Source organism: Podarcis pityusensis (genome assembly GCF_964106645.2).
Source record: "Podarcis pityusensis genome assembly, chromosome: 3".
In the NCBI taxonomy this organism is placed as follows: Eukaryota; Metazoa; Chordata; class Lepidosauria; order Squamata; family Lacertidae; genus Podarcis; species Podarcis pityusensis.
In genome coordinates, this window is record NC_138026.1 from 28,688,136 (window position 1) to 28,715,139 (window position 27,004).

General features: G+C 43.4%; 1 protein-coding gene across 4 annotated transcripts in view; it reads left to right on the top strand.

Moving 5' to 3' along the window:
- GRHL1 (grainyhead like transcription factor 1) overlaps positions 1–27,004 on the top strand; it is a 60,006-nt gene that overhangs the window by 28,892 nt on the left and 4,110 nt on the right. For 3 of the 4 annotated variants that reach the window (XM_080999148.1, XM_080999146.1, XM_080999147.1), the window contains exons 9-15: positions 12,644–12,802; positions 16,051–16,138; positions 18,482–18,621; positions 19,141–19,178; positions 19,911–19,999; positions 21,706–21,791; positions 26,339–26,403. In XM_080999148.1, the coding sequence (XP_080855274.1) occupies positions 12,644–12,802; positions 16,051–16,138; positions 18,482–18,621; positions 19,141–19,178; positions 19,911–19,999; positions 21,706–21,791; positions 26,339–26,403 (665 nt within the window). The remainder of the gene's footprint in view (positions 1–12,643; positions 12,803–16,050; positions 16,139–18,481; positions 18,622–19,140; positions 19,179–19,910; positions 20,000–21,705; positions 21,792–26,338; positions 26,404–27,004) is intronic. The other variant, XM_080999149.1, reaches the window with a different exon arrangement.

A 27,004-nucleotide genomic window follows, 5' to 3' on the forward strand; every position in this document is an offset into this window, starting at 1 on the left:
TGAAGCTCCAGTGAAGACAATGAACAGATGCACTCCCTTCCCTTTTGCAAACTTAGCCAGTGGTACCAGTTTAAAGTTTAAAGATGCTCTCACAGCTAATCTAAAAAAGAAAGAAAAATCAGAATAAGCATGGAAAATTGGGAAACACTGGCCTGTGAGTGCTCCAGCTGGAAAATAGCCTTTACCAAAAGTGTCTTGAACTTTGAAGAAGCACAAACACAGGATGAAAGGTAGAAACAAGCTAAGAGGAAGGCAAGTTTAGCAAACCCTCACCATGATCAGCTCCTGCCCGGAAACCCATGTCCCCAATGTGGAAGGACGTGTGGATCCAGAATTTGACTCCACAGTCACAGACACATCATTAGGACTGTGTTCATGGAAGGCAATCTTATTCTTTTACGAGTGATCGCCAGAGAAGAAGACAACGACCAGGAAAGGGTCAAAGGAGGGGGCTCTGCTAGGTCAGAAACACCCAGAGATATTGGATAGCATGGGCTACATTTTCCATATTTACTGATGGCTCTGGTGGCAGCATCTAGGACATCTTTGGGCTGACTGCATCCCCTCACCATCTTTGACCACTGGCCATGCTGGCCAAACAAATATATGGGAATGCAAGTTTAGGGATTGACACATCAAAGCGGTTTACAACATTAAAAAAGCCATACACAAAAAAAAGTATTTAAAGATTTGACAACAATTTAAAAGCAAAAAGGGTTATTCAGAAATAAGCTGCGCTGAGTTCAATGGGAGTTATTTTCTAGTAAGGGTGTCGGAATTGTTTAGCCATAACCTAGAAGACCTCGTTTGAAATTTCTGTGTCCCCTTGAATTCCCCAGTGGGATCTGAGCCTCATCTCCACTCCCTTCCATCTGTAATGTAAGAATACAGTGGTACCTCTGGTTACGTACTTAATTCGTTCCGGAGGTCTGTTCCTTAACCTGAAGCACCACTTTAGCTAATGGGGCCTCCTGCTGCTGCCGCCGTGCCGCCGCTGCATGATTTCTGTCCTCGTCCTGAAGCAAAGTTCTTAACCCGAGGTACTATTTCTGGGTTAGCGGAGTCTGTAACCTGAAGCGTATGTAACCTGAGGTACCACTGTAATGATACTGGCCTACTTTACAGGGCTTGTTGTAAGGGTTATTGAGATAATGCAAGCAAAACACTTGGAATATGCAGGGGAAAGTGTCACATCAAGTTATTACATCCTGTTTATCTTCTCTCTTGCCCCTCCCTGCAAGTGTGTGTGGAAACCATGGCTGTGTTTAACCGCGGCCATTTGCAGCCATGACATCGTAACAGCCTCATGTTGACCGAAGAGAACTCCACATGGAACTCTGATAGTAGAAGTTTAGATTAATCCATTGTGGGTCATACTGAAGAATGTGGAGAGTTTTGGTCTTTACTGGCACCTAAGAGCATCTCTGTGGAGATTGTAGGGACCCCTCTACTCAGCCTCTCTATTCCCTATCCCCCCTCCCCAACCTAGGCTGGCTCTGCCATTAAGCGGCGCGAGGTGAACTCGCCTCAGGCCGCAAAGGTTTGTGTATGTGCAGCATTGGCAAAATATTGGACAGGGCTGTGGGCTTCATACACACCCATACATTTAAAGCAGATCGGATGTGGCTTCTTCCAAACAGTCCTGGGAACCATAGTTTACCTCTCACGGAGCTGTAATTCCCAGCACCTTGTAGCAAACAGCAGTTCCCAGTATTCTTTTGGGAAAGTCATGTGTTTTAAAGGTGTACCACACAGCCTTGTAAGCCAGTCAGCTAGCCGCCTCTTAGGAGAACACTCTTCTGTCCCTAATGTGGAAATAAGATTCAGCTGCCAATCTGGTCCACTTGTGGAATGCACGGGTGTCATATTAGACAACAAAATGGTCTTGGTCTGGCCCAGCTGTCTCACATTTTGGTGTCCGCCCCTAACACATCAGAGATGAAGCCGTTTGTCCTTTCTCTAGCACAGGCCCCCCCAAACTCGGCCCTCCAGATGTTTTGGCACTACAACTCCCATCACCCCTAGCTAACAGGGCCAGTGGTCAGGGATGATGGGAATTGTAGTCCCAAAACATCTGGAGGGCCGAGTTTGGGGGTGCCTGCTCTAGCAAGTCTGAGTGCTCTAGACAACCATTCAGAAGGGAGGAAATGGGGCGGGCTTTCACAGTTGAATTGGGCAGTGGACTCTTTAAAGGAAGGATTTGTGAGCAAGAGGAGGCAGTGATTCGGGGATGGGCAGTAGAATTTGTTCCAAACCTTTTATTGCAAAATAAGTATTCCCCTTTCATCATGTAACCCTGACGTGTTTATCCTTCCAACCCAAATGGCAGTGTTTCAGCAACTGATGCCTAAAATGGCATTACTTCGTGAAGTTGGTATCGGTTACCAACCTGAGAATCTAAAACGCTATAATCCTTTGGCAAACTAGCTCTTTGGGGCACTGGCAGCCATAGAAGCACATTTCCGCAGGTGACAATAGCACCATTCAGTATGCTGCTTCATCTCTGCATCTTGCAAAGTAACCCAGTCATTCAAGTGTCTCCTCATGGTCTTCGTGCTAAAGTGGGTGGTATTCTCCACACTACCCAGGCCCCCTAAAAGGACAAGCAAACTGACACATCATGGCCAAGTCACTCACCTTGAGATCATCCAAGTCACTGGGCAGATTCTGAAAAGGAGGCTGCTACGTTTTGAACCAGCAACATCAAAATTATGCAAAACAAAACTTATGAATTCTTTTTTGCATGTTGGTTGCATATGTGCAGATGTTTTATCCAAACCTACTCAATTTGCATATTCTAAATTGATGTCCTGGGTTTTTTGCAAACCACTGGGGAAGGAGGGAGACAATAGAGGGTGTTTAGATACACATCTAGGAGTAAGGACAGGTAGCTAGGTGATGTTTCCCAGTTCCTGAACATGGTCAGTATTTGTCAGCAGATTAGGGTTTGGGAAGTAAGTGACCAAGGACTACTGTATCTTACAGTGCATTCCTATTCTTGTCTACTCATGAGTAGAAATGAGTAAATCTCATTGTGTTCTGTGTGACTTACCCCCAAGTAAGTGGATATAGGATTGTTGTATTGGAATGGCTATACTTTAGTTTTCCCATGCAGCTTGCAGGCCTGACGGGGTAGATTCATTAGTTCCCTGTTTTCTTTTGGGCTTTCTTCTTAAGTGCAGTTGCATATTTCAGAAAATCATTATCCTGTAGTTCTTTTTTCTTTTTCTAACCCTCCCCCCCACCTTTTTATTTATTTATACTGACCTAGTAAAATCAACAATGATTGTGATGCAAAAATGACCTATATACATTCTGGATTGCTATGCTTCCTAATTTATTTATTCCACCCCCCCCCCCCCTTTTCTGTGTGAATGTATTTGATGGTGGTTCTTGATCAGATTACTTGTATACAGAGCAGCAATTCTTTCCCACTGCTCTGATCTTATCGGGAGGAGGCTTAGCCAATTTCAACAATTTTTATTGCATGGTTGATTTGACTTGCTCTTTCTTTCTTTCTTTCTTTCTTTCTTTCTTTCTTTCTTTCTTTCTTCTTTTTTGACAAAGGCCTTGTGTGGTGCAGTACTGTACGGAACCCCTACTACATTTAGTGCCATGTGGATATCGATGGTGACTTTTTTTTGCATTAAATGTTTTTTATGAACCAGCAGTACGGATCAGGGTTATATAATTATGATAAACTTCATTCAGTTTACTCAGAACTGCATGAATGTCTGATGATTTCCACCCCCATCCCAAAGAAACAGAAAGTGTGGGAACTAGTTTGGGAACAGAAAGATGAAGTATGATGTGAATCAGTTGGAAATTAATCTTGGGGTGGCTCAAGGAAGGATAAGCGAACTAGGGTGAAATGCGAGTGTGTTTTCCTGTGTCCAAAGCTTGTATTGAGGCAAGCCAGATATAAATAGACATGGAAGCCAGTCAGCACTGTGACTCCTTCCTCTTCCCCTATGACACCCTTTGGGCTCACAGTAGAGGAAACCTGGCAGTGTCAGCATCAATGCCAACTGCTAAATGTCAGGCAAAGGAAGAGCCTGCTCATAACCAGCCACAAACTTAATCCCTTTTTATTTCACCCTTAGCAAGCCAGTGATGTCCCTTTCTACGCCACCTCTGCAGTGAACCAAGTTAGAAGTTGAGGGCAAGGAAGAGGGTTCTATGAATTGGTTTTGCATATTCCTTGTTGGCTGGACGATGTGTGCAATGAAGCTTCATTTCTTCATTTTCCTCCATTCAGTCTGAGAACGAGCTGTTAGGGCTCTGTTTCCTGTTGCCCTTGCTATCTGTTTGGATATTGCCACTCACCGTATACGGAGGAGAGCACATGCTAACTTTGCACAGACTCCCTTTCAGTTGCTTCTGGCAAAAATATAAAGGGCAAGCAGATAAGACAGCAAAAGGCACAATGACACAGCAACTCCACTGTCAGTTGCCGATTGTACTTTAATTCAAAGTGTGTGGAGGGGCACCAGGCCATTGCAATCTAATAAACTCACAAAGTCAAGCAGCACAGTGAAGTGCTAAGAATGCGGTCTGTTAAACCTTTTGCATATCCCATTTAGTATGCTTGCAAAGTGCTCCCCTTCTTCTACCCTTCTTGCAACAAACAGACCACACACACTGTTAAGTAAGTTTAAAATGATTTACTTACAAAACATTCCAAAAGTCAGATTTCATGCATTTATCCAAGCAGCAGGGAAAACACAAGCTGAATGCTCTGAGGTAGAAAATACAGAATGATAGCTTCAAACATGTGCTCTAAGCTTGGGTCTTGTTTAGGTACATCTTCCACGGTCTCCCTCACTGGAGAAGAGGGGGGCATGACCTAGCTGTGTCTAGGAACACAGCTCTATGATCTTAACCCCTTCTTGCACTAACTAGCACTCATGCATAGTTATGTTTGACTGCAATTTCCCACAAGATGTGAGACAGGATCTTCCCTGGTTCGAGTCGTGCCATGCTTATGAATTTTGTCATGTGGCATTCGGCAGGCCTCTTTTCCCTCGGCTTCAGCCCCACCCCCAAATAAATCTGTATATGGAATAATAATGCTGGCCCACCTTCCAGAGGTGGGAACCTGTTTCCCTCCAGATGTTGTTGGAATTCAACTTCCATCAGATCCCCAGCAAGCATGACAAATGGTCAGGGATAACAGAAGTTGTATTCCGCATCGCTACAAGTTCCTGATTCCTGGTGTAAGCATTACTAGGAGAATTTGTGGTGAAGAATTTTGAAAACCTTAAAATGCCATGTAAATAAAATACTAACACCGTTGTTATTCTGCTCAGTGTGCAACCAGAAGATGTTTGGGTCTGTTCTCGAAGTAAAAGTCTATTTAAAGGAATCCCTCTCCCCGAAGGACTTCCCAAAGATAAACCAAACAAAAGTAGCTTTATGCTGAAATGAAATCTATGAGCTCCCTATGTTCTAGTTGTGGGATTTTGTTTTTGTTTAACTTGTTCCCTGAAGAACAGGTGTGCTGCTTCCTGCAATTTGACCCCCAGGTGTTTTTTGTGTTTTGCATGATGTGAATTTATTAGGTTAATAAGAGTAGTAGGTCATTTCTCATTTTCCTGGGCTGTGAGTGTTTCATGTAGCCACAGCGATGCCTTCTTAATGAAGCTTTTAGTCATGTGGCACTTTAAAGGAAGGTGTTGCCGCAGGTTTTGCCTGTCTTGAGATACCAGTTTGGTGAGGATGAAACTAAATGGGAGGCATGCGGATGAGTCAATCAAGCTTTAATGGCATTTGTAATGAGAGGGAGTGTAGCATTGACACCAGCAGTACAATCCTCTGCATGCTTCCCCTTTAAGTTCTCTGTTTCTGGGGCTCATTCCAGGTAAGAGTGAGTAAGATTGCAGCCTCAGCTTTTCCCCCCCTCCTTTGACTGTAGCTCCAAATCCTGCTTTGCATTATTAATTGCTTCGACTGCAGCTGCAGTCTTAACCCCATTTACCTGAGAGTAAGCATCGCTGGATTCAGTAGGTCTTGCTTCTGATTGGATGTGGTTTGGATTGCGGCGTAACATCTGATTCTTCTTCACAGTGTTTCAGGAACGCCACTTTCGCTGCTTATCCACAGTTCGTTTACTCCATTCTTTAGTCAAATAAGCTTCATAAAATCAAGACACCTCTTGCCAACTCAGGCTTACAATCTTAAATTCATAAAAACCAAGGGAGAAATGAACGAGGAGGAAAAAGGAAACATTCTTAGGTGCAGCGTATAATTTCCAGCTGGCATAGGAGCCAACTCCTAGGGGCTGAGGTCTCTTTGCCCCCCATAAATTTTTTGAGGGGGCTGCTCCTGTTCCAGTTGAAGGCCATTGCCATTCAAATAGTATTCGTGCACTGCGTTGTGTGGTCGATTATGTGGGGCAGGGCTTACCTGAGTCCCCCCAAATATTTTATCCAAGTTGGCACCCCTGCCAGCTGGAATGGAAAGAGTTCAAGGAGGGGGAGGAGCTAGATGGAACTGGTCTCCCCAAAGAGCCAATGGTGTGGTTGCTGCTGGGTGACGCTTAAGGGAAGGAATGGCCTGATGGAGCTGGCCTCTCAGGGGAACCAATGAAGCAGTCCTTTAGCACCACATCTACTTTCTACTGCATCTTCTGTCATCACCATCAATGAATCCTCAATCTAGGCAGATTAGATTTATGGCAAGGATGAAGAACCTGGTGCCTTCCAGGTGGAGAGTCCTGTATTGCAGGGAGTTGGACTAGATTATCCTTGGGATCTCTTCCAACTCTACAAATCTATTGTTCTATGATTAGGGCAGCTAATTGCCAGTCACTGCAACTGCCACTTGTTTTGGACAATTGTGTCTTTGTAAGCCATACTATGGTTGGTTCATTTGCCTTACCTGGAAACTGCTTGCCTGCCATTTTGTTTTTGCCAGCCTTTCCCGCAGGTTGGATTGCACCACCTGGTTCGGTGTCACCCGATCTTGCATTTGCTAAGTTGTAAAATATGCGCCCCAGTATGATGGGGTGTGAATTTTACAAATCAAGCCTTTCCTAATGTTATCAATTAATTAATAAATCGCCCAGGGTGGGTCACAACAATTTAAAATACCACGTTAAGAACAATTTTAAGCAAATTATATAAATCGTACATGATGAGATGACAAATCTATTCTCGTCTTGTCAGTTCGTTCAAACTTAGACTATTGAGCCTTATCATCAGTGTGGGGAAAGAAAACATTTCCAAGGGAATGCACCAATTAATCAGCTAGGATAGCTCAAGCAGGAGAGCAGGAGACTCTTAATCTTGGGGTTGTGGGTTTGAGTCCCACGTTGGGCAAAGGATTCATGCCTTGCAGGGGGTTGTCCCTTCCAACTCTATGATTCTGTGATCTATAGCCAAATATGTGGCATGCTAATTTAGCACTATGAATGGTTGAGTACGCTTAAATTTGGTCTGTGTGGCAGGTGCTATTCTTCCCCCGTGGTGTGCAGGGAACAACAATCCCCATTTCTTGGTTCCTGTGTCTGGAAGGTTCCCCCTTTTTGCCTTGCTAAAATGTTGTCAGCGTGAGTTGCTGTAGTTTTTATTCTTCACCTTTTTCTCCAGAGTGTTTACATCAGGGAAGGGGAACTTGTGGCTCTCCAGATGTTTTTAGACTGCAATTCCCATCATCTTTGACTACTGACCATTCTGGCTGGGGTTTAGGTGAACTGGATCCAATAGCCTGTCGAGGGTTGCTCTAGAGATTTAATCTTAGTTGGACATGGATGCTTGAATTTACCGCAAATCTATATTTAGCCCACACTTGCGTTATAAATGCATATGCATAAATATCATGGCAGCAATGCACAGTTTGCTGAGGTATATTTTGAAGTGTTAATACTGGAGGGTGGTATCTTGGATAGCCAATAATGCTACGAGACCTAAGAATGAGAAGCCTTGCACATGCAGGGACTTCTGTTTCTTCCTTCAGTGCAGGACAATGCTCTATATGCGCATATGAATGCTACGTTGTGCACCAAGCATTTCTTTGTTCATGTAAGAGTCACTTTGTGTACAACGAAACAGGTACCCCAATACTTCTCTGCTATGTCTGTATTGGAAGGGCTCAAATCATGTAGATGCACGCTCTAATGGAAGCCCATCTGTAAGTCGCTGCTGCCTCCTTAAAATTTACATAGAGAATCCTGCTCAAAAACAACACGCACACTAAACTCTAATGTAGCCAAGAATGCAGAAGTGTCCTCTGAAAAAGGCTGTCAGAAGAGGAATCTTGCTCTACAGGCTGAAGATGTCCAACAACTTTTGCGGCTGTATATTTCTTTCTTCTGGCAGTTCTTGGGTGGGGAAGTATCTGGTGCAGTCACTCGCCCTCCTTTTCCTTTAAGACACAGATTCAGAGAACAATATGTCATTTTGGCAGCTTACGATCCCAGCCAAATGTTGTCTTTAGTTTTTGGAGAAGCAGAAAAGCAGCAATCTTAAATGATAGCTGAGATGAGGTGCTTTTAATAAGAAGGTTCTTAAGAAGAAGCATAAAAAGGGTTAGCTGTACTTTGAGTAGACCCATTGAAATGACAAATGTAGGTCCAGTTATTTCAATGGGCTTGCTTCATAATAATAATAATCTTACTATTTATATCCAGCCCATCTGGCTAGATTTCCCCAGCCACTCTGGGCGGCTTACAGAATATATAAAACATAATAAAGCATCAAACATTAAAAACTTCCCCATACAGGGCTGCCTTCAGATGTCTTCTACAAGTTGTATAGTTCTTTACCTCCTTGACATCTGAAGAAAGGGCGCCGCTGCCGTGAAGGCCCTCTGCCTCGTTCCCTGTAACTTTGCTTCTCGCAGTGAGGGAGCTGCCAGAAGACCCTCGGAGGAGGACCTCAGTGTTCAGGCTGAGCGATGGGGGTGGAGACACTTCTTCAGGTATACTGGGCTGAGGCAATTTAGGGCTTTAAAAGTCAACACCAACACTTTGAATTGTGCTCAGAAATGTACTGGGAGCCGATGTGGGTCTTTCAGGACCGGTGTTATATGGTCTTGACGGCCACCCCTAGTCACCAGTCTAGCTGCTGCATTCTGGATTAGTTGTAGTTTCCAGGTCACCTTCAAAGGTAGCCCCATGTAGAGCGCATTGCAGTAGTCCAAGCGGGAGATAACCAAAGCATGCACCACTCTGGTGAGAGACAGTCTGCGGTCAGGTAGGGTCTCAGGCTACGTAGACAGCTGCCCTGGACACAGAATTGACCTGCACCTCCATGGACAACTGTGAGTCCAATATGACTCCCAGGCTGTGCACCTGGTCCTTCAGGGGCACAGGTAACCCACTGAGGACCAAGGAGTCCCCCACACCTGCCCGCCCCCTTCTCCCAAAAACAGTACTTCTGTCTTGTCAGGATTCAACCTCAATCTGTTAGCCGCCATCCATCCTCCAGCCACTTCCAGACACAGGACCTTCACTGCCTTCACTGGTACCGATTTAAAGGAGAGGTAGAGCTGGGTATCATCCGCATACTGGTGAACACCCAGCCCAACACTAATGACCGGCATTGGATTGTATAATCCAAACAGATGTTAAAAAAGAGAGAGCTGCTTTTTTCTCTAGGCCCCTTCCTTACCTTCTGCGCTTGTCTCCTTAGTTCATGCTTTTAGGGAGAGCCTGACTGAGCTAAAATTTGGGGAGGTTGGCGATAAGCTTGTGGATTTCATTAATGAGTCATCTGCCTCCAGTCCACCTCAGTTCAAGCACTACCTCAGGAAACAGACGCAGCAGCTAGGCTGCTTTCCCATAGCAGTTCTTCCCTGTTCTCACATCAGGAAACAGAATGTAATTGGGTTAAGAGTTCTAATTAAACACACAAAACTTCCTCATCAGAAGGATGGTGCTTTTCCAGATCATGGATGTAAGGTGTTCTGTTATGACACATGCAAGCTGGCTCAGTCCAGAGTTTCAAGTACAGAAAACAACTCCTCCCTTTGTGTTGCAAAGATGACAGCTAGTCAAATAAGTCCAGGAAGCCCCTATAAACAGGGCATGGAAGCATCAGCCTATTCGTCCTCAGCATCTGGTATTCTAAGGTATACTGCCTTACAAGATGGAGGTTCTATTTTGCTATTGTAGTTAGTAACTGCTGGTAAGCCGAATTCATGAGAAAGTAGGTCTAAATCCTCTTTGAAAGGCACCTGACCCATAAATTTGACCCACATAAGAGAGATTTCCATTTTTCTCTCCTGAATCTACAGCTGATTCATTTTCTTGGATGACCCCTGAGTTCTAGTGTTTGCTGACATCTTACTGCTTAAATTAAATAAAAAAACTGTCAGCACATTGTCACTGCCAGCTGCAAAAATTTCTAAGCCATTGTTGAAGGAAATATTACCTAGCTGTACATTTGACTTCCTCTTGAGCATGAGTAAAAGCTTTGATAAGCAAAACCAGCTTTTCAAAAAAACAGCTTGCATGAAAGCTAGCGAGCTCATTAGACAGTAAGGTGTCACATTCATTAAAGGTGTTACATAGATAGCAATTGCTAATTAAAATGAAACCTGCATGTAGATCAGGTCTGATTAGAGTTGTCAAAGATAACTGGTTAGAAATCCATTTGGGGTGGGAACTACCTCTGGAAACAAGGGAGAAACTTCTGGCTCTCTCTCTGTGTTGTTCCCATCCATTGGTCTAGAAAATTACCTCAGATAATGTACTTAGGCCACAGGCAGGCACATTTGCCTTCTGGAAGCCCTGACGTCAAATCTATCTGGTGCTTTTGTAGGGTGCAAGTCATAAGTGAGTTCTTCCCACTCTAACACAGAGATGAGGTCAACTGAGGATGTGCCTCAAAACTTAGCTTTTGGACAAATGACACAGGGCTTTTTTGTCCAGCAGGAGGCGCCATTGTCATTCTAAGAGAACAAGGGGGAAGTTCATGGTGAGCTCTGACACCTCTTTTTCTAGAAAAACAGTACTGCAATGTAATTTCTCACTGGAGGCCTGCTCCTTTTGGGGTTCCCTAGCATTTTTCGTGGGTTACTACTTAGTAGACCCACTGAAATGGATGGAATTAAGTCTACTGTTTTCAGTGGCTCGCTTTGAGCATGATTATCATCGCCCATCGTTAGGAAGAGAACGCCTTTTAGAATTGCAGCAGCTATTGTTATTTCCACTAGGGGTCAGTCATTCACCGCTGATCAGTTTTGATTTTCGCCTTGCTTTGAAGAAAACCAGCCTTTAGGTAAGAGGTGCAGCAAATCAAATTATTTTACCGCTTATTATTGGAGCAGTTTCACTTCTCTAGCTCTGGTCTTGGTTGGGCAAGGGCATTCCAAGCGAGGAAGCAGTTGTAATGCTGAGCTATTAAGTTCATGTCATATCAACCCACAGTTAATGTGTGAAAGTTGTGGGTCTGAAATGGTGGTTCTAAACCCCTCGAGGGTACAGAGTGAAATAACATTTGGCAACCAGCAGAACAGGTATTTCAGGTTGCCTTTTCTTCTCTCCAACAAATATACATAAATATGCCTTTTTTTAAAGGAAAGACATACCGAAATTCTGCAGAACGTTTCTTCTGAGCAAAAGATCTGATTGGGGTTTCTTTTTTTGTACATGTATTCCTTGCTCTGCTGTAGTTGTGTGTAACAGCTAATGGTTCCAGATAGAGATACGGATGTCTATCCGCGTTAAGGAACTAATCCTGGCAATGGGTTCACATTTGCCACTGTTGAAGTTAAGATGTGCTCACCACATCTGGAACTCAGGAGCGAAATCAAGGGCGTAGCGTTGAATCATATGGCTTCCATCATATATAAAAACATATAAGGTAAAGGTAAAGGGGACCCCTGACCATTAGGTCCAGTCGTGACCGACTCTGGGGTTGCGGCGCTCATCTCACTTTATTGGCTGAGGGAGCCGGCGTACAGCTTCTGGGTCATGTGGCCAGCATGATTAAGCCACTTCTGGTGAACCAGATCAGCGCATGGAAACGCCGTTTACCTTCCCGCTGGAGCGGTACCTATTTATCTACTTGCACTTTGATGTGCTTTCAACCTGCTAGGTTGGCAGGAGAAGGGACCAAGCAATGGGAGCTCACCCCGTCAAGGGGATTCGAACCGCCGACCTTCTGATCGGCAAGTCCTAGGCTCTGTGGTTTAACCCACAGCGCCACCCACGTCCCTCATACAAAAACATAGTAAAACATTAAACATTAAAAAACATCCCTATACAGGGCTGCCTTCAGTTGACTTCTAAAGGTTGTCTAGTTACTTATCTCCTTTGCTTGAGGGTCCCATAGCTCCATACACTCTGATGAAAATCACCCTAAGCAAAAGTAGGACATTCCGGGATCAAATCAGACACACGGAGGGCTTCTGTAAATCCAGGACTGTCCCTGGAAAATAGGGACACTTGGAGGGTCTGCAATTCTGGATGCACGTAACTGGCAGTGATGTCCATAGATTTTGCATCCCAATAGACATGCATAGGATTATTCTGTTAGACTTTGTTGGACTTCACACTAGCGGGCCATCTGCACGATATATCCTGTGGTTTGTGGCTGAATACAGTACTGATGAATTTTCTTGCTGCAGCAGAAAAAAGACGATAAAAGTTCCTTGGGGCTGCTTTTGATGAGAATGGGTTTTCCTGGTTTGTTTGCAGGTCTTCATTGCCGTAAACTGCCTCAGCACAGACTTCTCATCTCAGAAAGGTGTCAAAGGACTTCCTCTGAATCTTCAGATTGACACCTACAGCTACAACAACAGGAGCAACAAGCCAGTCCACAGAGCTTACTGCCAGATTAAAGTCTTCTGTGACAAGGTAAAGCTGATGGAGTCTGTAAAATGATAGCTTTATTTAGGAATGTTTTGCCTCTTTAGTTTAGTCCGTCAGTCGCATTTCTTACAAGGCAAGCAGAAACATAAACAATTCAAATTGTTTATTTTTTTCTGCTTGTCTTGTAATAAATGAGATTGACTGGCTAAACTAAACTACAATTCAAAACAACAACAGCAACACTCTTCACCACTTGGAAATTAAGATGACCTGTTACTTTTTGAGACTCATTCAGTGTTGTGCTATTTGCATATTTGGTGAGGGCGCAATCACTTGGAAAGGATGTCAAGTGAAAAGTCTCAAGTGTGTGTACACACACATACACACATTGATGCTATGAACCTTCCATTTCAAACAGAAAAATACGAGCACATGCTAGATTTTCTTATTTATAACTCTGAGGTGTTTAATGAAATTGCTAACCAACCAAAATGAAGAACTCTTCCAGCTATCCCACAAATTCCACTAACCAAAGCTAATTATTGTTGTATTGTCATCACTGATCATTTGCTTGCTTTTTTAAAAACACACACACACACACACACACACACACACACACACACTAGCATCACGTAGCTCATGAAGATTGATGTCAACTACCTGATGACTATCAGTTTCTCAGGAAATGAATTCTCAGCCCTGTTAAACTTTTTGAAATAAATGGAATCCAAAACACACCTAATTCTTGACCATGAGAGATAAAATTGTAGACATTATTGGCTTTTAATTAATAACCAACAATAAAAGCAAGTTATTTTAGGAACATTTTTCCTACTTTTAAATATTAATATTTTTTCGAATGAACTTCAATTATAAAGAAATAAAGTGATACAGAGAAAAAAAGTGGGGGGACGTGTGAGAAAAAACAAAGATGTGTATAAGAAAAAAACATACTTTAAAAAAAGTATTTTAGGAACAAAGCAGCGTGGTTCATCTAGTTTGCCAACTCGGGCCTACTTGATTTCCCTCTTTTGGCATTTCTACATCATCTGGGTTAAGCGGTCATTCTGTCCTGCAGATTCTGTCCCCATTAACAAAAAAATGTGGTGCTAAATCCAAGTAGCAAAACATTGAAGAACAAGGTCGATCTGCTTTTTTTAATCTACTTTAAAAAAAAAAAAATCAAGGCTGCTCGCTGTTGAGGAAAAAACAACGAAGCTGGGTCCAAATGGGCCTGTTTTCATCTACAGTTCAATCTTCATCTTTATTGATTAGCTTACAAGATGCAAGTTTACAAGACAGAAACTTCCATGTTCTCAGTTTGGGTTTCTGTGGCTTTACTGCTGCACCTTTGTTTTACCACCTGTAGCCAGTAGTTTAACCTAAAACTTTGCCCCACTAGTTGCACAAGATCAGTTTACATGCATTTGTTTTGCTCTATGTATTTGTTGGGGGAAGCTACACCCTATGCAGAGTAAGGCTGGGCAATATCTGGTTTATCACCAGCTAAACATTGCGATATACCAATATATCACAATGTCTGAAATAAGGATAGAGCTCTGTAGAGGCATTGGCTGGCTGGCTTCATGGTTTCCCCCTCATTGTGATTTTTGCATAGCACACACACTCTGACACACACATACACCCACACACCCACACCATGATTTGCGATATATTGCCAGGTCAGAAATTATGAAACCAATATCTCGTTGTGGACTTCAAACCGGTTTTGGACGATATATCAAGATATCACCCAGCCCTAGCGCAGAGAGAGTATATCCACTATATGGTAGTGCAGAGCTTTCCAAACTGTGTGTCGGCTGCAGTGTGTAGGTGTGTGTTGTGCGAACGCTCCCCTCACTCCTCCCAGGTCTGGAAAGGGGTTAGTTTAACCTCCGGTTTGCTAGGAAAACTGAATTACTGTGTTGCAAAATCATGCATGTCTAAAAAGTGTGTCACCAACATGAAAAGTTTGGAAAGCTCTGCAGTAGCGGAGCACAGCCTCGATAAAATTTATTATAAAGGATGACAAATGTAGAATTAGCAATCACAACAAGTCTAACAAAACAAGACCTTAACAAAATTGGCACCTGCTCAGTAATAACAGTATTAGTTCCCTCAAGAAGGTCTCTAAAGATTGACCTGGAAACAGTCTCAGGAGACGATGGATTATATGCTTTCTAACCCCCTGGTTAGAACTGCAGTAAAACAACACATGGTTGACCGTATCCACCTTGGTATTGTTATGGGATCATTTGTCTTTAAAAGGAACTCAAGCAAACATGACATCCAAAAGCTTTGAAAGTAACATTTTAAAACAATAAAATAAGTCTGCTTCACTTTAGGTATTGATCAATAAAAAAATTAATAGGGCACATAGCAAATTAAAAGCGATATTTCACACCAAACCTGAATACACCCTTTCCTTGTTTTCTAAATGAGACAAATCAATTTATTCTGTTTGTAGCATCCTTTCACCCATGTATAAAACTAACACCTGTGTATAAAACTAACTACTTCAAGCTGTTGTTTTGATCCTCATTGCTTATGGCAAGGGACATAAAGAATGCTTACAACTACAGTAGTACCTTGGGTTAAAAACTTAATTTGTTCCGGAGGTCCGTTCTTAACCTAAAACTGTTCTTAACCTGAAGCACCACTTTAGCTAATCGGGCCTCCTGCTGCCACCGCACTGCTGCTGCGTGATTTCTGTTCTCATCCTGAAGCAAAGTTCTTAACCCGAGGTACTGTTTCTGGGTTAGCGGAGTCTGTAACCTGAAACATCTGTAACCTGAAGCGTCTGTAACCCAAGGTACCACTGTATTTTCTGTCTTGAATCTGCCCACCCCCCCGCACGCGCAAGGCAGGTGCAATAATTGATCATTCATACTTGGTTGCAATCTACATTTCTAATATATTGTCCATCATACTTCAAGCCTTGCTTTGACATAAGAAAAATTCTGTTTATTGATTATAAAACAGAGACACCAGTTATACTGGCTGAGAGTTGCAGCAACAATTTTCTTGCCTACCACCCTTTAAAACAGTTGTGAAGATTAAATGTAATAACTAACACCATAACACTCCATCTTCAAAGAGTTAGACTTACTATGTCTTTGATGATTTGAACTGTGTATGGGTTTGGTTTCAAGTTCAATGACTTTTGGAAGAGGAAGAAGTTCCAAGCGTGACTGACTTCCACAATGCCTGATTTGGGAGGGACCAGGGATGCTGACCTCAATGGAGAGGAAGCCAAGCCTCTGTAAATAACCTTTCTTCTTTCTATCTGACAGGGGGCAGAGAGGAAGATCAGAGATGAGGAACGAAAACAAAGCAAAAGAAAAGGCAAGTGTACTGACCCCAGCTCCCAGCTGAATGCCTGTAAGTAGAAAATATTAAAGTGCCATTTAATTTAGTGGAAAATTTCAACTAAATCTGATTTGAAATGCAAGCAATGGTATAAAGGAAATATTAAAGTGCCATTTCATTTAGTGGAAAATTTCAACTAAATCTAAATTTGAAATGCAAGCAATAGTATAAAGCACAGGGTTGGTTTGTTTTTCTTAAAGGGGAGGTGTGCTGATGTGGGGCAGACAATAATGGTGTTGGTGGAATTGAACCTTTATTTAGCCCTTGCTAAGATAGGTGTGTTCAGCTTGAGGAGAGGCAGTCGAGCAAGAAAATGCAACTTTAATGCAGTTACACCAAGACATGAATGTAGGGCCACCTCACAAACTATATCATTAACAGGATTTTCTGAGGCAGAAGTAGAGATAAATGCATTTAAATACATTCATTTTGGAAATGGTGTCTTGGTAGAATATCTGAATGTTCCTTGGGGCATCCAAAACTTGATGTTATAAATTTGGGGGTGTTAAACTGGGTGCTAGACCACTCTAATCCCTGGATCCAGTAAGTGTTAGAATTTAATCAATGCTTCTAATTCTTGGAATAGTCAGACAAGCCTCCTGGTGAGGTAATAGCCTGGGTGATGAGGGGGATTAAGGGGCTTAGTGCAAGATGGCATATGAGAGCAGGGTCCCCACGTCTCAAGAGATAAAGCCAGAGTTTAGAGAGGAGAGTTTGGAGCAGTGACCTAGAAGTAAAGCAGAAAGCTGGAGAGAGAATCGGAGCAACGCAGAAAGCAGTGGTTGATTTCTGTTTGAATCCAAGACTGGGGTGTTCATGCTGTGAACCCCCTCCATAGGATCAGGATGTATATATGCGTAAATAAACCATATATCATAAAGGCACCACAGTCTCCGCCATGCCTCATTTCCAAAATGAAACATGAAGCCTGGAACCCCTGGAATGTTGCACCACTTGTAAATTGGGGTGGTATGCAACAATGCATTTATCCTTCTTATAATCCTATCAGGGTCCTCAAGGTGACTCCCAAAATAAAATTCTAGATCCCAACCCATTTTTAGTTGTGTGGCTAGGGCTTGTCCACACACTAGAGTTTACAGCTGTTTGCGTTCCCATATACTTTACATAGTCCACATGACATTAGCCTGCACAACACCAGTCTCAATGCTTTTACCCTGTAAATTTGGGTTTACCTGATATGAGGATAATCCAAGAAGTTGTGGGAAATCAAATCACTCCACTCTGGATCACAGCCAATTTGTTTTTGTGATGTTTTGGGGCTCAGTCAGCCTTTTCCATGTTCAGCACTTCCTAAGTGCTTTCATTTCCCCCCGCAGCTGTACTAGTAGCTATTTCCAGGGCTCTCCTGAATGGATTTTTTTCCCTTTTTGATCCCTTGGATTTGCACAAAACAGGAAAATTGCACAAGCAGACATAAACTGTGTGCTTTTGCATACTACTTGGGCAGGGAATTATTTTAGAAAAACAAGGTGCGTGCACAGCTATCTGCACCACAGACCCTGCCGGTACTTAACTGACAGAATCCATGGCGTAGAAGGCAGGGACGAACACAAAAGGGACCACCTCATCCAGTCGTGACCGACTCTGGGGTTGCGGCGCTCATCTCGTTTTATTGGCCAAGGGAACCGGCGTACAGCTTCCAGATCATGTGGCCAGCATGACTAAGCCGCTTCTGGTGAACCAGAGCAGCGCACGGAAACACCGTTTACCTTCCCGTTGAAGCAGTACCTATTTATCTACTTGCACTTTGACGTGCTTTTGAATTGCTAGGTTGGCAGGAGCAGGGACCGAGCAATGGGAGCTCACCCTGTCGCGGGGATTCGAACCGCCCACCTTCTGATCGGCAAGCCCAAGAGGTTCAGTGGTTTAACCCACAGCGCCACCCACGTCCCAACACGTATATCTCTGGTGGCAGTGCTTTATTCAGCTAAGCAGAATCAACACTCAAATTTGGACACGCCTTAATAAATGGAGTCCAGGGCAGGGCTGCATAGATAGAGATGGGAGTTCCATGGGGCAAGTTAAGGACGAAAAAAGAGTCTTGCTGGATCAGACCAAAGCCCATGTTCTCACCATGACCAATCAGATGTCTGTGGGGAGCCTGCAAGCAAGACAGGAGTGCAACAGGGTTCTCCCCACTTGTGGCCCTTTGCCTGCCAATTTTTGCAGCAGAATGGTAGTATAGAAAAGAGTCTCAAATCCGCTCCCAGGATCTCCATTCTACTTTGTTCCACTTGGCAAGGAGTCGTAAAACAGGCTCTTCTTCAGAAAGCAGACACTAAGGGAGGTTGTGTGTGAAAGAGAAATGTATTATTTCCTTCTTCTTTCCAACAGTTTCTGACGTCAAAGTGCCGCTGCTTCCGTCCCACAAGCGTACAGATATCACTATCTTCAAGCCGTTCATGGACCTTGATACTCAGCCAGTTCTCTTCATACCTGATGTTCACTATTCCAATCTTCAGCGGGGAGCTCATGTACGATTCCTCTTTTGCTTTATATCTGGGAGGGAGGGTGATAGTAAAGAAGTAAGAAAGGTTATTTCTCAAAGCATAAAAAGTGTTTGTGACAGGAGGAGACAAAGGGGGGGAAATGAAAGAGGGTTGAGTAGCAGGTATATGAGGGTTAACAGGAGAGCAAGAGTAGCTGAGAATTTTTGAAAAAGCCAGGGTGGTAGGCATCCAGGAAGCACTTTGAAAGGACTGGGTTTAGGGGGTTTGGAAGATAGAGAGAAGGTGAGAAAGGGAGCAGTGGGCAGGAGCCTCTCCAAAGTTAGGAGAACAGCGAGATGGGAGATCTATAGGTTGGTGATGGATAAAGGAAGAAAGCAAACCAGTAGCAGACAATGGCTAGTTCTGAATGGTTTCCAAAGCACTTTTCTACCAGTTGTCAAGGTTGCTGGGTACATGCAACACAACTGTATTGATCGGTTATTAAGTTTTCTCCAGAACATGTAAAAATAACTGGACTCCCCCCCCCCCCCGTACCCTTTCTAGGTCTTTCCTGTTGCATCTGAAGAACTGGAGGGTGAAGGGTAAGATTTGTTACCACTTCCATACTCCAGAGCTGCTAAATATTTTTGAATGAGGAATGCACTGTTTTGTTCTAGTTAGGGATGGGGAACTCAGGGCCCTCCAGGTGTTACTGAGTACAACCCCATCACCCCTGGTCATTGGCCAATGTCTGCTGGGATGGATGGGAATTAAACAACATCTAAAGCATGGATGGGAAAACTTTTTGCCTCCAAGGGCCAAATCCTTATCAGGATCTGCCTCGTGGGCCAAATGTGACCAGTGAGTAGGTCCACCATTTGACAAGATCACTGGATTGGCAAGGTAGCGGGGACACCCACCTGTCAAAATTCCTTGCCCTAAGTCTCTCTACACTTCCGCTTTAAGCCTCTAACAGTGGGGACTTAAAGGGGGGAGGGGGAAACCTTGCAAAAGCATTTAAGAGAGCCCCCCACATTCCCTTTCGAATGCAGGAGATGTCTTAAATCCTTTGCAAAACTTGCACGGGAGCTGCTGCAAAGAGCACTTTTGCAGAGGACTTTTAATACCTGTTTTGCAGATGAGCAGGGATTAAAATTCTGCTTTCTTGTTTCCTGCTGGGAGCAGGACTGCGCAGACATTGCATGATTAAACACTGTCCTTTTGCCCATTGGCTGATGTCACCTGTGAAGCTAGCTGATAGGTGTGGTTTGGGGAAAGTGGTCTTGCAAGCTTTTGGATTGAGTGATCTGATGGCCTGGCTGGTTTTCTTGTAGCTCTGCCATGAAGAGGGGGCCTTATATCAATGAAGATGATTTTGCTGCCACGCCGGTTAAGCTGTCTCGAATAGAAGAACCAAAGAGAGGTAAATAATGCCACCAACCAGGAGGAAAAGAAAGCGCTGTTTGGGTTGTACTTCATAATAGTCCAGTATGGGTTCTAAAAGGCAGTATGGATTCTAAAAGGCAGGCTTGTGTTAGCTAATTTTGCCAGTACATGAGCCAGGTCCCCTTGACGTATTACAGGACCGGGGAATTGTATCTGGCCTGTGGGCTGGATCCAAAAGTCCTCCACCCACACCTGGCCACTTTGACTTGGGGGGGGGATCAAATACACAGTACAAAATATACCACATGAAGCAGCTCTAAACCCAGAGAAACATTCACTCAAATGAAAACTTTTCCCCCTCAGTTGTCATCTTCCACAACATGAATGAATGGCTTGCTTTTTACATTATAGCAAGTAACAAAATAGGTCACCGGCTTGCATGGAGAACTTAAGGAAGCTGTGCATATTACAGTTCTAATCCACTTCAGCCTTCCATTTTAGCTCTTCAATTCATGGAAGTTATTCAGACTGGCAGTTCTGCCCTAAATTCACCCCTATCAACCAGTATCTTAGTATAATATAAACTGAAACTGTAGGTGTGGTACTGTTATCGCCTATAGCAAATAGAACTTTGATAGCATTCATTCACAGGGGTGAATTAAGGGCAGCCAATATACTGTGCTCAGTTTCATTGCTTTGTGTGATCTTGAGCCTCAGCACAGCTTTCCTCGGTAGTGACACATCCCAAGCGCTTGAGGCTCCCTGTTGCAATGTGAAATGGTCTCCGATATCTTGATTTGAAGGTGCAAGGTCTTCATAGATGGGACAAAAATACCTAGCAAACAGAATTTCCTTATTGATTGATCAGCCTCTCATGCCACCAGAACATCACAAATCCAGCTTGCTGAATAACAGAGTTCCTCACCCAGTCTAGGTACACTTGGCCCGGGCTCAAGTCATTGTGATACTCCTAGAATGTAGCGGTGAGGGAGGTTAACTGCTTGTATTCACATCTGTACCTATAAGCAAACTTTATCGTAATTGCTTGAAAGCTACTGCTTCGACGAAGGTCCCATATGCACTATATATTTAAAGCGGTATTAGATCACTTTAAGGTTTACCCAAGAAATTCTGGGAACCACAGATATATTAAGGGTTCTGAGAGTTGTTCGGAGCCAGAGCTACAGTTTCCCGAGTGATTTGACAATCCCTCTTTCCAAAGAACTCTTGACTGCGACTTATTTCTCGTTAATCACTTCATTTTGGGAGACCTGTTGTTAGTACACTGAGTTGATGGGCCCAGTTTAATTTTGTTCACGTGGTTTAGAATATATATGTGAACATTCTATGACATCACAGTAGTCCAGTCAACCTCCAGCCAAATGTCACCATATTTTGATTTTTGAAATTCTAAGAGTAGAAGAACCACCTCATTCTCAAGGTGGGGGATGGGTTGCTCTCAAAGAAAGCATTTATTATGACAAGTCCCTGGAGTGTCCATTATGAGGAGTTAAGTGCAGAATTTTCTCCAGTCCTGTTTCCTCCTAGGCAGGCCCACACACTATCAAGCTTCTACCTGGTTTGCAGAGAGTGGATTTAAAGTACTGCTTCTGACTGCTCTGGCCTGAAATAGTTATGCGCCGCATTATAGCATCTCAACTTATTGTTTGACTAATAAATGCCTAATGTTTGTTTTCAATCTGATTTTTTTCTAAATCCTCATTGACTTTGTCGTTGTTCCAGTGTTGCTGTATGTTCGAAAGGAATCGGAAGAAGTCTTTGATGCACTTATGCTCAAGAGTCCGTCTCTGAAGGGTCTAATGGAAGCTGTAAGTTGCAAGCTTCTCTAGCACCAAATTTTAGTAAAAGCTGGAGAAACAAGATGCCCAGCTTTCTGTACTTCAGGGATATAACCTTGCTAATTGGTGTGGTTGTCCTATTGGTTTCAGCAATAGAAATGCCTAGTGAATTGTTCTCCCTAAGCCTAAAACTGCAGCTGTGCTTGAATCACTGCACTAACTCTGGACCCCATTGGACCTGTGCAAATATTTTCTTTGATGGAAGAGAGAGGGGGGAACATTAAAACCAATTTCACTACCAGAATGACCCTTTGGATGAAATAGAAAGAACACAGCGTAACATTAACATTAGATTTTCCACTGGCACGTTTTATGAACTGAGAAGGCAAGAGCTTTGGTTACTTGTGTGTCCTCTTTGCATGCATCTCATGTACTTTGCTAACAGGAAGGGGAAGTTGAGAACAGAAAGGACAGCCACCAATCTCATAGTACAGAGGGGTAGAGCTAGGCAAAGGGCCAGTAAAGCTATTGCCCAGGAGGACTATGGGAGCTCCAGGAACCAGTCTAGCTCTCAGAAAACCCATAGATTTGCCCGGTTTGTGCCATCAAATCCTTACTTAAATATGCCAGGATATGCATGATCTTCAGGCCCTCGCACAAAACTTATTTGGTCCTTCCATGGTTTAAAGCTGGCTCTCATATCCTGGCTTGTTTTGAAGCCATTCATCATAGTTCCAGGTTTGCATGCAACATGAGACCATTGGTGAACTGTGACTTCCTGGTTTGTTTCCCCACTTGTCTAAATGGCTGCATGTGGGTGCATGACGCTGATGCATATCCTGACTTATTAAATCAGGATTAGATCATGCAGACAAGCCACTTAGTCCATCCCATTGTCCTCTGGAGAACAGCATGTGCCTTAGTTTTCTGTTGACACAGAAAATGATCCTCGTTTTGTGGCTGACCTCTTTAACTGCAAGTTCCTACAATCTGACTTTTTTTTCCTATGCCAAAATTAGCATGTAATCTCTTGTAATGAGGCAGACAGTAGTGTTGATCTCATGTGAATGACCTTACTTGCTCAGGTCTTGCCAGTGTGCCAGGTTCTTTAAAAATGCTTTGTCTGTCTCCTTCTCTTTCTCTTCCCACCCCCATGCTGCATAATGGATGAAGATATTCTTTGTGTATGCTTCTTCACACTCATAGGTATATAAAAAAATCTACTTCATTGCAAAGCTTAACCAAGAAACTATCAAGCCTAAAATATATTTTGAGAATGTGGGATGAAAACAGCCACATCTGAAGTCTTACTAGGGACATTTTCACAGGGCAATCCTATTTTTGTTGCAGGTAGAGGTGCTGAGCAGAAAACCACTCAAATCTGTGCTTTCCATGTGTGGAACATGCAGAATAATTATTATTATTATTATTATTATTATTATTATTATTATATGCCACCCATCTGACTAGGCTGCCCCAGCCACTCTGGGCATCTCCCAACAAAATATAAAAAATACAATAGTTTTGTCGGCGAGTCCTCAGTTCTGTGGTAAGAATTTGGCTTCTACACCAAATTTGTTACCAACACGGAACCAAGAAAATTACAGGAAGCGCCAGCAGATCCAGTTAGGGACTCTGTTTATTTACTTTTGCAATCGGACAGTCTTGCCAACCAGAACCAGTTAGAAAAGACTGCCCAGACACAAATCAGAATGAAGCTTATACACAGTAGTTCAAACGCAGCAAACAAAGAGTCATAAATCATCAACCATTCTTCTACATACATCAAGAAAGTTTACAGGTAAAAGGATATAAAGATACATGACTCCACACTGGTTTCAACTTCCTCTGGGTCTTTCAAAACCTGTGGTCTCAGCTTTTAACAGATCGGGCAGTTGTCTAGGCAACCAGACCTTCAGTAAGGGTTGCTGACATTCCTTTCCCATATCTCTCCCTGGAACTTCTCAAGGAGATGCCAGTGCCAACTCACAGCAGACGCAGAAAAACATCCTGCCATCTGTGCCACTTTCAGGGTCAGATAGGAGTGGTGGAACACAACATAGGAGGGGGAGGCATGAGTCACAAAATGCAGGCACACAGGAATGCATTCTAGCCCAAGGTTGAATGCAATTAATATTGAAACATTTCGCAAAATCAACACCCTGGGTCTCTAATTTTTATATCGGTTCCACTGCAGCTCATTTCACTCCCAGTCAATTTCCCAAAAGGAATCCAGTTCCAAAACAATTGCTAGGGTGTTGCTAGGTGGCTTCAAAGCTTCAAAGCACCAGATTCCATGACATAAATTTGCACAAAACCTGTAGATGCTAATTTGCAAACGTAGGTCTCCGAGTAAAATTACATTGGTGGGAGGCTGTGTGTGTGTGTTTCTCATTGACACTGCATTTTGTGGGATGCAGTGTGTCCGACAAGGAATTCTGAGGCCCGTCTCACACACACAAATGGGTCTTGGTCTCCCTGGGCCCACCCCGTAACAACATCTCTGCTATCCAGTAACCCTGATCACCCCCATTACTATATCCCCTGAATTCAGGTTTGCAACTACGTTTTCCTCAGAGTAGATCCATTGACATGTATGAGCTAGATTATATTTAACTGGAATACCTCAACAATTGCCAACATGGTGTCTTCTGGATGTCTGCTGGATTGCAACTCACATCTGCCTAGTCAATGGTCAGGGATGATGGGATTTGTAGTCCAAGACAGACTTCATGCTTAGAAGAATCTGCTTTGTTTCCTAATCTAAACACCTTGGCCTGGAACCAGATGCAAAACAGTGGCTCACCAGAGGAGACGCACACTTAGAATGAAAGAACACAGCATCCCTGAATTAATGCTCAGCCTGGGAATTTGTTTTTAACCAGAACTGACCTCACAGCTCATACAGAAAACCCTACTCCTGGTTTTCCTTTATTTTTCCTTTTTTAAAAGAAGAAGAAGATGGGAATCAGAAACTCTTGCAGACCCACCCAGAGGCATACCCTCTGCCCATCCCGTAACTTAGGCTGTTTGCCTTTGCTTGTCTGCCTTATGTATTCATCCAGCTAGGATTATGGAGTTGAACCAAGCCTTTGGGAAGGCTCAGAAGCTTTTGCCCTTGGGTTTCAGATTCCAGCCCCTGATCTGAGATTCCTTCACAGCAGCTTGAAATGTCTTGCATGCAAGAGGTGCTCCAAACCTTGTGCCTTGTGTAAACTTGGCTGAGAAAGTGTGGGGGGTGGGGAGTGATCGACATAACTTGATGGCTGCAACATAAGCTCCCCTCAATTGGAAACCAAAAGACAAGTATGGAGAAACTATGCTGCTACAAAATGCCCTGCCATCTAATGAACATTGGCATTTGGTGCTGAGATTAGAACAAACCCAAAAATATCCTCTAACCAGGGCTGTTGATAGCTACTAGCCACAATGGCTATGCTCTGCCTACAGAGTTTGGTGGCAGCAATGCTTCTGGAAACCACAAGAGAGAAGAGTGGTCTTGTGCTTGAGTCTTGCTTGCTGGTTTCCCACAAGCACAGAATGCTGGACTAGGTGGGCCATTCAACCTGATCCAGCAGACTCTTCTTTTGTGAACTGCTGTGTAGTGCCTTTCATGGCCTTGGGCCACCATCTTGTATATGGGGGGGGGGAGGAATCCTTTCTCCATTTCCCAGGGTCTTCAGGTATGTTCTCCTGTCACCACTGAGCACTCAGCTGGGTGAGACTGTAGATCTTCCGCAAGCCGCTCAGTCTGCTTTGTGACTCTGACTTTCTGAGGGGTTCTGTGGACAGGATGGCTAGAGCATACTACTCTCGTTTTATGGCATTCCCAGTGTCTTTCTTGCTTGCTTGATTCTTGGTTTGCTTAGAACACAGCATGTAATTAAAATACGGAGCTCACTGTATTGATGGTCACCAACTTGGAAATAGGTTTAGGCAAAGAGTCCACTTCTGGCTTCCTATAGGCATCTAGCTGGCATCTGTGAGAACAGGCTGTTGGTCTGGATGGAAGGTGTACATATGTTTTTACAACTATTTCAGATGTTTGTGGAGAGCCAGGTGGAGTCTCTGACATATACTGTTCTCTCACGAGCCTGCACACCCTCAGTTCTCACAGTAGGAATCTCTTGCTTAAAAACCACTATGAACTCTTGTGCTCTTTTGTAAAGCTTACCATCTTGAATAGAAGGTTGGGATACTTTGAAAGCAAAAGTTCATTATTGCCAATAGTTTAAATATTTGACCAATTTTTGGTTTCTGTAGGGCAGGAATGCTCAACCTGTGGATCTCCAGATTATTGTTGGATTGCACATCCCATAATCTCTGACCACTGAATGAGGATGCTCTGCCATAGAATGAACTTATAAATCTGGCAGGATAGACTGTGAGAGAAGACAAGCTTCTCTGCATCTTGGTTTCACTGCTGTGTGTTTGGAAGTTTAAACCATGGTTTCAGTCCTGAACTACGGTTAGCACATAGCGTGAATATTAGCGCAAACTCCAAATGCAATTTGTGAGGACTCTTTCACGTCTTATTACTTCATTTTTGCGATTGTTTTCCTTTTTGCTTTGTTTAGATATCTGACAAATACGATGTCCCTTTGGATAAAATTGGGAAAGTCTTCAAGAAATGTAAAAAAGGGTGAGTATGTTGAAAATAGTATCCCTGCAGCTTTGCAGGCAAGATATGGCATCTTACATGTTGTTTTTCACACTCTCTGTACACAGATCTGCCTTCTCCCCACACTGAACCTGTTTTGAACAGGAGCAATACTGTTTCCCCAAGATATTGAGCTCTGAGAGTACAGCTGCCACACAGAATTAGAATGCAAAAGTGAGCTAATCCAAGTGAACTCACTCTCACTGCATGATTCCTCAGCTGCTGGAGAGAGAGAGAACAACCCTGGGTTGTGTGCTAAGTCTTTACTCTTCACTAATAAATAGTTTTGCTAAGGGAAAAGAAATCACCACTTAGTTCTCAAGGCAGCAACAACATATCCCTTTCTTGTACTCATTGCATGTTGTCAGAATACCCAGAAATAATCTCTCAGCAAGATGAAGTGGTATCTCTAGGACAATGGTTCCCAATTAGCTTAGTACTGCGAACCCCCTGGTTTTTCAAAAGCCAAGCCTACTTTTTGACAAATTTTGATATCTCTGTGGTAGTTTTTGTTATGTGAATTGTGCCATGGACACCCCGGGTGGGTTATGCGGATCCCCAGGGTCTGAGGACCACCAATTGG